The sequence below is a fragment of the Nicotiana tomentosiformis genome, chromosome 6 (genome assembly GCF_000390325.3).
Source record: "Nicotiana tomentosiformis chromosome 6, ASM39032v3, whole genome shotgun sequence".
Lineage (NCBI taxonomy): Eukaryota > Viridiplantae > Streptophyta > Magnoliopsida > Solanales > Solanaceae > Nicotiana > Nicotiana tomentosiformis.
Window position 1 is genome coordinate 27952768 of NC_090817.1, and position 12856 is coordinate 27965623.

Consider the following 12856-nt stretch of genomic DNA (forward strand, 5'->3'; position numbering starts at 1 on the left):
CCTTCTTTCTGGAGGATCGTAATCCTTCTCCGTTTCTTCGTAAGCAAGATCTAAGGGTGCCCTTTCACGATCGACCACCTTATGCGTTTATACAGTCGCCGACTCTACCGGGGGAGGGAGGGGGGGCTGATCAAGCTTGCTCTCCGGGCTAGCAAAGTTGCATTCTCGAGTATCGATGAAGATAAGGATCGAGGTTGGCTAGGCCGTTTCATCCGAGTGAGGACCTCAGACTTGATCTCGTCCGAGCACATGCCGTTCCCTGAGAAGTGGAACATGAAACGTAAGTATATAATTTTGCTTCCAAGGTTTTATTTATCGCCCTTTTCCTTCCTTCTTATCGGTGTTATGTGATAGTGCAGCTGTTGCTCGGATCCTGAACGCCATTCCTCGACTCAAGGAGTGGGTCGAGGGCATCGTATCACAAAGGCCTTATTCTGAGCGCTCATGGAGGGAGCTTTCAAAGGGCCGATGGGAGGCCCATTCGCACGGTGAGATCTCTTTCATAAGTGATATTTGGTTTCCCCTTTGCATGATTAAGTTCTTACTTGTTTTATTTCTTTTGGAAGTTTTACCCAAGTATGTCCTAATGAGGCCCCCATCCGGTAGTGGTGATTTCCCTACTGAGTCCCTTGCTCCGAAACAGGGTGAAGAGAAGAGGAGAAAAAGGGCTCCGAGTTCTCCGATCTCGGAGAAAAAGAAACCAAGGAGGAGGCTGATCCGCAAGTCAAAAGAAAACTCCAGCTCCCGAATACTTGATTCGGACTCCCTCTACCGGCTCAGGGACGAGTCTGAAGAGGATTAAATTTTAGTGGCCCGGGAACCATCGGTCCCTGAAGAACGGGCATCAATCGAAGGGGGGACTATAGAGGCCAATCCCTCCCAAACTCAAGAGGTCGATGCATCAGTGAGGATCGAGATGCTTGAAGACGCCGGTTCTGCTCCACCTGGTGTCATCTATATAATGGGATCGCCTTCGTTCATGGACTCAATGATCGGTGAAGCTCACGCAGTGAAGGAGCGTTCAAATGAGGGGGTCCAAGGAGCGAACGATCCCCTACAAAACCTTTTTGATGGCATGGACTCTATTGCCACTGAGGATGTCACCGAATTGGGTGATTTTGAAGTACCAAGAAGAAGTCTGCCCTCGAGGACAAGTGGGTCTAGTTCGAGCCCAAGATTGGTCAACCGTTTCCCTTCCTCGAGTTCCGATCCCGATCGGAAGTGGTCGATCATTATCTCTGTTCCAGAGGATGCCCGGATCCTTTCCGTGCTTGTTGGGGTAGTTAGATACCTCCGGTGCCTAGTGACTGAAGAAGATCAGTCAAAGATGAATGAGGTAGAATCTCCATGCTTGTTCAACGAAGCACCACATGTATTGAATCGGATAAGGTGTTACCAAACCTTTTCATTTTCCAGGTTTGGTTACTTAATGATCTTAATATTTTTCCTTGTATTCGCAGGCCTCGTGTGATGACCCAAAAGGTCATCTTTAAATTTATTAAATAATTTTGTGTTCTAAGACCTCGAAAAGCACTATTCATCATTCCTCGACTTGCGTGCATAGTCCGTATAATTTTTCGGAAAGCTTTTATGTGAAAAATGGATTAAAATATGAAATAGAGCCTTAAAACTCAAATGAGTTGACTTTGGTCAATATTTTGAGCAAACACACTCGGATCAGTGTTTTGACAGTTTCGGTAGGTCCGTATCTTGATTTGGGACTTGGGCGTATGCCTGGAATTTAATTTGGAGGTCCCTAGCTCAAGTTATGACCATTTAACAAAAACTAAAAACTTAAAGGCTAAAGATTTTCAAGTTTGACTACTGAGTTGACTTTTTGGTATCGGGGTCGGAATCCAATTCTAGAAATTTGAATAGCTCCTTTATGTCATTTATGACTTGTGTGCCAAATTTGAAGTCATTCCGGATTCATTTAACATGTTTCGGCACAAGTTTTGTAAATTGAAAAGTTTGAAGCTAAAAAGTTTGAATCGAGGTGTGAATTGTAATTTCGATGTTATTTGATGTGATTTGAGACCCTGCGTAAGTCTGTGTTATGTTTTAGGACTTGTTGGTATATTTGGTTGAGGTCCCAGGGGCCTCATGTGAGTTTCAGAGGGTTAATAGATCGAATTTGGGCTTAGAAGAAAATCTGAAGGTTTCTGCCATATGATGTAATTTCACCTGCGAAATTTCCATCGCAGGTGCGAGCTCGCAGAAGCGAGCCTTCCATTGCAGATGCGGGACTGGGCTGGCCTGGGTCTTCGCAGGTGTGGCCATTTTTGTGCAAAAGCGCGACCAAAAATGCGGTACCAAGCATCGCAGAAGCGGAGGCTAGGCAAGTGAGGTTCGCAGAAGTGAAACTCCTTCCGCAAAAGCGGATGCGCAGGTGCGATCCTAGGCACCGCAGGTACGAATATGCCTGGGCAGTGTATAAATCGAAGAGTCCGAGATTTTTCTCATTTTTAGACATTTCAAGCACGAATTTAGGCGATTTCAAAAGGGTTTTCACGATTTTGAATTGGGTAAGTGTTCTATAACCAAAAGTGTTTATATTTCATAAATCCATTTCTATATTCATTTATTTCGGATTTAGATGGAAGAAATTGGAATTTTTGTAAAACTTTCCAAAAACAAAAAAATTAAGATTTGAAAGTCTATTTGATATCGAATTTTGGTAATTTGTGTATGGTTGGATTCGTCTCGGAACGGATGTTTGGATTTCGTAAGTTTTTCCGAGATTCGAGACGTGGACCCACTGTCGAATTTTGAGAAGAATTTCGGATTTTAATCCGAAAAATTAGTAAATTCATATGGAATTAATTCCTACGATTTATATTGAGTATATTGAATTGTTTATGACTAGATTTGAAGATTTCAGACATGAATTCGCGAGACAAAGGTTTATTGGATTCTTTAATTTGGTTGCAAGCGAGGTAAGTGTCGTGGTTAACCTTGACTTGAGGGAGTAAGACTTATTTGTCTATTTGCTACATGATTTAATGTGCGGGTACAATATATATGTGAGGTGACGAGTACTTAGGCGTTGTGGTTGAGTCAAAGCATGCGGGTGAAATTTGTTTATTGTGAATAATTGTCTATTTAATTAAATATATTCCTGTTTAAGTTTATTTTTGATTATTTGATCATTATTCATGAAATTATTATTCATTTAATTATTGTGATTATTTTGGAAGGTGAAGTCGGTATTTTGGTATTGAATAGATTCATAAGTGTATATCCCTGCATTTAAATACTATTCCGAATTTATATTATTATTTTCATGATAAGGAAAAGTGTAAAAGCACGAAGGGTGTTGCCGTGCCATTTGTAAGTGTAAAAGCGCGAAGGGTGATGCCGTGTCATTTTTCAGAGAGTGTAAAAGCACGAAGGGTGATGCCATGTCAAATGAGAGTAAAAGCACGAAGAGTGGTGCCGTGCCATTTTTATATTATCATTTGCTCATTTTATTGTTGATGAATTAATTGACTGCTAAGTGATACATCTCCTGCTGAAATTATTATATCTTTCCCCTTCGCATGTTCCCTCCCAATTTATAAATTGTTATTTATCGTATTATTGTTACTTCATATTTGTATATACTTGTACATGTTGTTTATGTACGTGTCTTGTCATAGACTCATCACTACTTCGTCGAGGTTAGGCTCGGCACTTACCAGTACATGGGGTCGGATGTACTGATACTGTACTCTGCACTTCTTGTGCAGATTTCGGAGTTGGTCCTAGTGGCGTGCAGTAGATTTGCCCGAATACAGCTACCAGTGGAGACTTGAGGTATAACTGCACAACATTTGCAGTTCTGAAGTCCCCTTCTATCTTATCTCAGCTGTGTATTATATTTCAAACAATTTGAATTTTATTCAGACCTTTATTGGTATTATTCTAGAAGCTCGTGCACTTGGGACTCCAGTTCTGGGATAGTATTTAGATATCGCGATTATTACACTTTATTTTAGACTTTAATTCCGCATTTGTTTCCTTGTTATTAATAAATTTAATTTTTTTTAAAATGGCTAATTATATTTTAACATTGGCTTGCCTAGCAAGTGAAATGTTAGACGCCATCACGGTCCCGAAGGTGAGAATTTCGGGTCATGACAGTTGGTATTAGATCACTAGGTTACATAGGTCTCACGAGTCACGAGCAAGCTTAGTAGAGTCTGAAGGATCGGTACGGAGACATCTATACTTATCTCTCAGAGGCTATGATGTTTAGGAACAACATCCCTTCTTTCTTATTCTATCGTGCGATTTTATTCTATCATCGATGATTGAACCATTCTATTCTTATTCTCTTGTAGATGGTGAGAACACGTAATACATCTAGAGATGGACAAGGACCAGAGCCCCTGGTGGCAACTATGACCAAGGGTAGAGGTCAAGGCCGAGGTCGTGCTAGAGGCCGAGGTAGAGGTAGAGCTCAGTCTAGAGCTCGAGCAGCAGCACCTGTTGTAGAACCTCAGGTGGATATTTAGGAGGAGGTTTCCGTTCAGACTATACCGGTTGGACCAGTTCAGGTCCCGGAAGGATTTATAGCTACTCTAGTGCCTCATGACGCTCTAGTCTATTTGGTGAGTTTTATGGAGGGTGTGGCCCAGAATGATACATTTCCAGTGGCACCAGCCGTCTCACAGCAGGGGGAGGAGCACAAACTCCCACTACCCCCGCTCCGGAGCAGATGGCTCTACAGTATCAGGCTCCAGCAGCCCCACCAGTTGGGGTAATTCAGCCAGTTGTTGCAGTACAGGCCGATAATAGGTCCGCCATGTCTTTTGAGGCCTTATTGAGACTGGATAACTTTACTAAGCTCTTTCCAGTTCACTTCAGTGGTTCACCTTCTAAGGACCCACAGGATTATCTTGACCACTGCCATGAGGTACTGCGGAACATGGGTATAGTTGAGACCAATGGGGTCGATTTTGCTGTATTACAGATGAGGGTTCCTCCAAGAGGTGGTGGAGAGATTTTACATTGACCAGACGAGCTGGGTCACCTACACTGACTTGGGAACAGTTCTCAAAGCTATTTCTAGAGAAGTTTCTCCCTATCACATTGAGAGAGGACTACCGCAGGCAATTTGAGCGTCTACAGCAAGGCAGTATGACTGTTACTCAGTATGAATCCCGTTTTATGGATTTAGCCTATCATGCTTTCCTTTTACTACCTACTGGGGGAGAGAGAGTGAGGAGGTTTATTGAGGGACTCACTCACCCTATTAGGCTTCAGATGGACAAAGAGGCCGGAAGTGAGATTTCCTTTCAGGTGGATGCTAATGTTGCGAGGAGGATCGAGATGGTTCTTGCACAGGAGAGAGGGCAGAGGTCTGATAAGAGGCCTCGTCAGTTCAGTGGTTTTAGTGGTGCCTCGTCTGGTGGCAGGGGTAATTTTGGTAGGGATCATCCTCCCAGACTGTTTCATTCAGCGCTTCAGGCATCTCCCAGTGCTTCAGGGAGTCACGGTCCTATTATGCCTTACTCTGGGCAGCCAGCATTTAGTGCACACATTCAGCTCCTATCAATGCACCACCACTCCAGAGTCACTACAGCGGTTATTCGGCCCGTTCGTGTCAACAATCACAGCAGCCGAGGTCCTGTTATACTTGTGGTGATCCGAGGCACATTGCTAGATTCTGCCCCATGTCTCAGGGCAGCATGCAGTAGCAGGGTTCTCGTGCTATGGTTCCAGCACCGGTTTCTTCACCGCCTGCTCAGCCAGCTAGAGGGAGGGGTCAGGCAGCTAGAGGTGGAGGTCAGACCGTTAGAGGTGGAGGCCAGCCAATTAGAGGCCGTTGTAAGGATGCAGTTTAGAGTGGTGGGTCCCAGCCCCGATTTTATGCTTTTCCAGCTAGGCCTGAGGCCGAATCATCTGATGCTGTGATTACAAGTATTGTTTCAGTTTACCATAGAGATGCTTCAGTTCTATTTGATCCAGGATCTACGTATTCCTATGTGTCCTCTTATTTTACTTCATATCTGGTGATTCCTCATGATTCTCTGAGTGCTCCTGTGTGTGTGTCCATTTCGGTGGGAGATTCTATCGTGGTAGATCATGTCTATCATTCGTGTATGGTTACTATTGGGAATCTTGAGACTAGTGTGGACCTTCTACTTCTTGATATGGTAGATTTTGAATTCATCTTGAGAATGGATTGGCTGTCACCTTATCATGCTATATTGGATTGTTATGCAAAGACGGTGACCCTAGCCATGGCGGGGTTACCTCGATTAGAGTGGAAAGGAACTCTTGGTCATTCTACCAGTAGGGTTATTTCTTATATGAAGGCTCGGCGTATGGTCGAGAGAGGGTGTCTAGCCTATTTGGCTTATATTCACGATCCAAGTGTGGATGTTCCTTCTATGGACTCAGTACCAGTTGTTCGTGAATTTCCAGAAGTATTTTTTGCAGATTTGATGGAAATGCCACCCGATAGAGATATTGACTTCTGTATTGATTTAGCTCCGGGCAGTAAGCCCATTTCTATCCCACCATACCGTATGGCCCCGCTAGAGTTGAAAGAATTGAAGGAGCAGTTACAAGACTTGCTTGATCAGGGATTCATTAGACCTAGTGTCTCGCCCTGGGGTGCACCAATACTATTTGTAAAGAAGAAAGATGGCTCTAAGCAGATGTGTATAGATTATCGACAATTGAACAAGGCCACTATCAAAAACAAATATCCGCTGCCAAGAATTGATGACTTATTTGATTAGCTTCAGGGTGCCAAGGTATTTTCGAAGATCGATTTGAGGTCTGGTTATCATCAGTTGAAGATTAGGGCATCTGATATCCCTAAGACAGCTTTTCAGACTCGATATGGGCATTACGAGTGATTTCATTTGGGTTGACAAACGCCCCAGCAGCATTTATGGATTTGATGAATCAGGTGTTCAAGCCCTATTTGGATTCTTTTGTAGTTGTATTCATTGATGATATCTTGATTTACTCCTGCAGTCAAGAGGAGAATGAGCAACATCTTCAGAGTGTGCATCAGACTTTGAAGAATAATTAGTTATATGCCAAATTTTCAAAATGTGAATTTTGGTTAGACTCAGTTGCCTTTTTGGGGCATGTTGTATCGACATAAGGCATAAAAGTGGATCCTAAGAAGATTGAGACTGTTCAAAATTAGCCTAGACCTACTTCAGTTATAGAGATACGGAGTTTCCTAGGTTTGGCAGGTTATTATCGTCAATTCGTGGAGGGGTTTTCATCTAGAACAAGCCCATTGACCAGACTGACCCAGAAAGGTGTTCCATGGTCTGACGAGTGTGAGTTGAGTTTTCAGAATCTCAAGACTACTTTAACTACGGCGCCAGTGTTGGTATTACCCACAGGTTCAGGATCTTATACGGTGTATTGTGATGCATCTCGCATTGGGCTTGGTGTAGTACTGATGCAAGATGGCAGGGTGATTGCATATGCGTCACGGCAATTGAAAGTTCATGAGAAGAATTATCTTGTTCATGACTTAGAATTGGCAGCCATTTTCCACGCTTTGAAGATTTGGAGACATTACCTTTACGGTGTCTCGTGTGAGGTATTTACCGATCATCGTAGCCTGCAGTATCTGTTCAGGCAAAAAGATTGCAATTTGAGGCAGAGAAGATGGTTGGAGATGTTGAAAGATTATGATATCACTATTTTGTATCACCCCGGAAAGGCCAATGTGGTAGCTGATACTTTGAGTAGAAAGGTTGTGAGTTTGGGCAGTCTTGCGTATATTTTGATTGGTGAGAGACCGTTAGCTGCAGATGTTCAGACTTTGGCTAATCAGTTCGTGAGGTTAGATGTTTCGGAACCCAGTCGGGTTCTAGCTTGCACAGTTGCTCGATCTTCTTTATATGAGCGCATCAGAGAGAGGCAGTATGATGATCCTCATTTACTTGTCCTTAAGGACACCGTACGGCACGGTGATTCCAAACAGGTTGTTGTGAGGGAAGATGGAGTTCTGTAAATGCAAGGTCATATTTGTGTACCTAATGTGGATGGGCTTCATGAATTAATTCTGGAAGAGGCCCACAGTTCCAGGTATTCTATTCATCCAGGTGCCGCCAAAATGTATCAAGATTTGCGGCAACATTACTGGTGGAGGATAATGAAGAAGGATATAGTTGCATTTGTAGCTCGGTGTCTGAATTGTCAGCAAGTTAAGTATGAGCATCAAAGACCTGGTGGTTTTCTTCAGAAGTTAGAAATTCCTGAGTGGAAGTGGGAGCGTATCACTATGGATTTTGTTGTTGGGCTCCCACGAACTCAGAGAAAATTTGATGCAGTTTGGGTCATTGTGGACAGGTTGACCAAGTCAGCACATTTCATTCCGGTGGCAGTTACCTATTCTTCCTAGCAGTTAGCTAAAATTTATATTCATGAGATTGTCCGCCTTCACAGTGTGCCCGTGTCTATTATTTCAGATCAAGGTACGCAGTTTACCTCACACTTTTGGAGGGGTACAACATGAGCTAGGCACGCGAGTTGAGTTGAGTACAATATTTCATCCACAGACAGACGGACAATCAGAGCGCACTATTCAGATATTGGAAGATATGCTTCGCGTCTGTCTTATAGACTTTGGAGGTTCTTGGGATCAATTCTTGCCACTTGCGGAGTTTGCTTATAAAAACAGCTACCAGTCTAGCATTCAGATGGCTCATATGAGGCATTATACAGAAGGCGATGCTGTTCGCCAGTTGGCTAGTTTGAACCGGGAGAGGCTCGGTTGTTGGGTACCGATTTGGTACAGGATGCCTTGGATAAGGTCAAGGTTATTCAGGATCGACTTCGCACAGCTCAGTCTAGACAAAAGAGTTATGCCGACCGTAAAGTTCGTGATATTGCATTCATGGTTGGGGAAAGAATATTGCTGCGGGTTTCACCTATGAAAGGTGTAATGAGGTTCGGAAATAAGGGCAAGTTGAGCCTTACGTATATTGGACCCTTCGAAATTCTTGAAAGGGTGGGTGAAGTAGCCTACAAGCTTGCACTACCACCTAGTTTATCAGCAGTTCATCCGGTGTTCCATATGTCTAATATATTAGATTTCAGCTCAGTCCAATTGGACAAGGATTTGACTTATGAGGAGGAGCCAATAGCAACTCTAGCCCGACAGGTTCGACAGTTGAGGTCTAAGAGTTATCCTTCAGTACGGGTACAATGGAGAGGTCAGCCGGTAGAAGCATCTACCTGGGAGTCCGAGTCGGACATGCGGAGTAAATATCCACACCTTTTTTACCAGCGCAGGTACTTTTCTAATTCCGTTCGAGGACGAACATTTGTTTTAGAGGTGGAGAATGTGATGACCCAAATTGTTATATTTAAATTTAATAATTAATTATGTGTTCTAAGACCTCAAAAAGCACTATTCATCATTTCTCGACTTGCGTGCGCAGTCCGTATAATTTTTCGAAAAGCTTTTACGTGAAAAATGGATTAAAATATGAAATAGAGTCTTAAAATTCAAATGAGTTGACTTTGGTCAATATTTTGAGCAAATGGACTCGGATCAATATTTTACAGTTTCGGTAGGTCCGTATTGTGATTTGGAACATGGGCGTATGCACGAAATTTAATTTGGAGGTCCCTAGCTCAAGTTATGACCATTTAACGGAAACTAGAAATTTAAAGGCTAAAGATTTCCAAGTTTGACCACTGAGTTGACTTTTTGATATCGGGCCCGGAATTCGATTCTGGAAATTTGAATAGCCCTGTTATGTCATTTATGACTTGTGTGCCAAATTTGAAGTCATTCCGGATTCATTTAACATGTTTCGGCACAAGTTTTGTAAATTGAAAAGTTTGAAACTCAAAAGTTCGAATTAAGGTGTGAATTGTAATTTCGATATTATTTGATGTGATTTGAGACCCTGAGTAAGTCCGTGTTATATTTTTGAACTTGTTGGTATATTTGGTTGAGGTCCTGTGGGCCTCAGGTGAATTTCAGAGGGTTAACGGATCGAATTTTGGCTTAGAAGAAAATCTGAAAGTTTCTGCCATCTAATGTAATCGCACTTGCGGAATTTCCATCGCAGGTGCGGCCATTTTTGCACAAAAGCGCGACTGCAGATGTGGTCCTAAGCATCGCAGAAGCGGAGGCTGGGCAAGTGAGGTTCGCAGAAGCAAAACTCCTTCCGCAAAAGCGGATGCGCAGGTGCGAGCCCAGGCACTGCAGGTGCGAAAATGCACGGGCAGTGTATAAATCGAAGAGTACAAGTTTTTTCTCATTTTTAGACATTTCAAGCACGTACTTAGGCGATTTCAAAGGGGTTTTTCACGATTTTGAATTGGGTAAGTGTTCTATAACCAAAAGTGTTTATATTTCATAAATCCATGTCTATATTCATCATTTATTTCGGATTTAGATGGAAGAAATTGGAATTTTTGTAAAACTTTCCAAAAACAAAAAAAATTAAGATTTGAAAGTCTATTTGATATCGGATTTTGGTAATTTGTGTATGGTTGGATTCGTCTCGGAACGGATGTTTGGATTTCGTAAGTTTTTCCGAGATTCGAGACGTGGACCCACTGTCGAATTTTGAGAAGAATTTCGGATTTTAATCCGAAAAATTAGGAAATTCATATGGAATTAATTCACGTTTAAGTTTATTTTTGATTATTTGATCATTATTCGTGAAATTATTATTCATTTAATTATTGTTGATTATTTTGGAAGGTGAAGTTGGTATTTTGGTATGGAATTGATTGATATGTGTATATCCTTGCTTTAAATACTCTTATGAATTTATATTATTATTTTCATGGTAAGGAAGAGTGTAAAAGCATGAAAGGTGTTGCCATGCCATTTGTGAGTGTAAAAGCATGAAGGGTGATGCCGTGTCATTTTCAGAGAGTGTAAAAGCACGAAAGGTGATGCCGTGTCAAATGAGAGTAAAAGCACGAAGTGTGGTGCCATGTCATTTTTATATTATCATTTGCTCATTTTATTGTTGATGAATTAATTGACTGCTAAGTGATACATCTCCTGCTGGAATTATTATATCTTTCCCCTTCGCATGTTCCCTCCAAATTTATAAATTGTTATTTATCGTATTATTGTTACTTCGTATTTGTATATACTTGTACAGGTTATTTTTGTACGTGTCTTATCATAGCCTTGTCACTACTTCATCGAGGCTAGGCTCGGCACTTACCAGTACATGGGGTCGGATGTACTGATACTGCACTCTCCACTTCTTGTGCTGATTTCAGAGTTGGTCCTAGTGGTGTGCAGTAGATTTGCCCGAATACAGCTACTAGTGGATACTTGAGGTGTAACTGCACAGCGTTCGCAGTTCTGAAGTCCCCTTCTATCTTATCTCAACTATATATTATATTTCAAACAACTTGAATTTTATTCAGATCTTTATTTGTATTATTCTAGAAGCTCGTGCACTTGTGACTCCAGTTCTGGGATAGTATTTAGATATCACTATTATTATGGATTACTCACTTTATTTCAGACTTTAATTCCGCATTTGTTTCCTTGTTATTAATAAATTTAAAATTTTGTTAAAATGGCTAATTATATTCTAACGTTGGCTTGCCTAGCAAGTGAAATGTTAGGCGCCATCACGATCCCGAAGGTGGAAATTTTGGGTCGTGACACCTCGGTGCTTCAGCACGAGACCTTCATCCGATATCGAGAATAGCTGAGTCTCCCCGAGGCCGAAGCCAAAGAGCTTATTGAGAAGAGAGACATGTACAAACTTCTTAGTGAGCAACGTGATGGGGAGGTTAGGAGCCTCCGAGCTGAGCTGGAGGTGGCTCGAAAGGAGCATGCACACTTGGTCGATCAGGTAAAAATATTTGAGGTTAGTGATGAAGAGCTAGGCTCAGTGACTAATGATCGGTATCCGCATATCCAACAAATATTCGATCAGATCAGTCAACTACGAGCTGAGATGGAAGCTATCAAGGCTGAGACCGATGAATGAAGGGTCAGGATGGATCGTCTGGCCTCAGAAAAAGAGGCTATTTGGGCGCAACTGACTTCGGCTGAGTTCCAACTTTGAGCAGCAAAAGAAAAGGACGAGGTGCAGGCCAAAAAAGTTGAAGAGCTCCAATCTCGGCTGCCTCTGATAGAAAAATTATGGCCAAGGAACTTGAAATGGCCAAGTCAGCGGCCGCGGTGGTTAAAGCTGACGTCGACGAGATGGTGGCCCTTTGTAGAATTATTTTTGCTTTTTTGTTTTTCCGCACTTGTGTACTTTTGTATTTTTTGTTAAGGCCATTTGGCCTTTGTAAAGAGTGTATATAATATACAAAGGCTCGTTTTTCCCTTCGGCAGTTTGTAAGAATCTTGTTTTCCTTTGCTTTATTCTTTATATTTGCAAAGATCGAAATGCCTTAGCATAAAATAGTTAGGTCATGCTCGGAGGTTCGAACATGCCTTTATTTCTACATTATTTTGTTTAAGGCATCGTGGGGGTTCGGTATGACCAAAAACTTTTTCCCCAAAGTAAATATGATTTTTTAGATTATAGTTTGCCGAATGTAGCCTTTAGAACCGGTTATAAACTTTTGAAGGCCTTGTTTTTCATCACGGGTCTCGGACGTCTCCGAGCTGTTTTAATATGGTTGTAGCCTTTAGTTCGGGTGTTTCCCAGTGGGCTTGTTACCTCGAGTTATCCGAGCTTGCCTAAGATAACAGTTCCTGAGTGGGGATGGCCGTAGCCTTTAAGGTTCGGGCGCTGCCTAATAGGTCTCGCGCCCTCGGGCTCTGATAGCCCGAGCCGTCCGAGTTTGTTTTTGGATGGTAGCCACTGATTGGGAGTGATCGTTTGAACCCGTATAAAGACGGCCCTTGGGCTCGATACCTTTAGGGGATCGAATGTAAGAAATT

At 42.3% G+C, this 12856-nt stretch overlaps 1 protein-coding gene across 1 annotated transcript; it reads left to right on the forward strand.

The window, feature by feature from the left end:
* Nucleotides 1-4699: 4699 nt before the first annotated feature.
* Nucleotides 4700-6987, forward strand: LOC138893724 (uncharacterized). The gene is made up of 3 exons (XM_070178378.1): nucleotides 4700-4850; nucleotides 4955-5316; nucleotides 6973-6987. The coding sequence occupies exons 1-3, from the start codon at nucleotides 4700-4702 to the stop codon at nucleotides 6985-6987; spliced, it is 528 nt and encodes a 175-aa protein (XP_070034479.1).
* Nucleotides 6988-12856: the final 5869 nt, after the last annotated feature.

What these genes read in the sequence shown, in the direction of transcription:
- LOC138893724 (XM_070178378.1), top strand. Translation starts at nt 4,700, where the DNA reads ATGGCTCTACAGTATCAGGCTCCAGCAGCCCCACCAGTTGGGGTAATT. An exon ending in CTTTCCAGTTCACTTCAGTG is followed by an intron (nt 4,851 to 4,954) that starts GTTCACCTTCTA and finishes GCTGTATTACAG; the next exon opens with ATGAGGGTTCCTCCAAGAGG.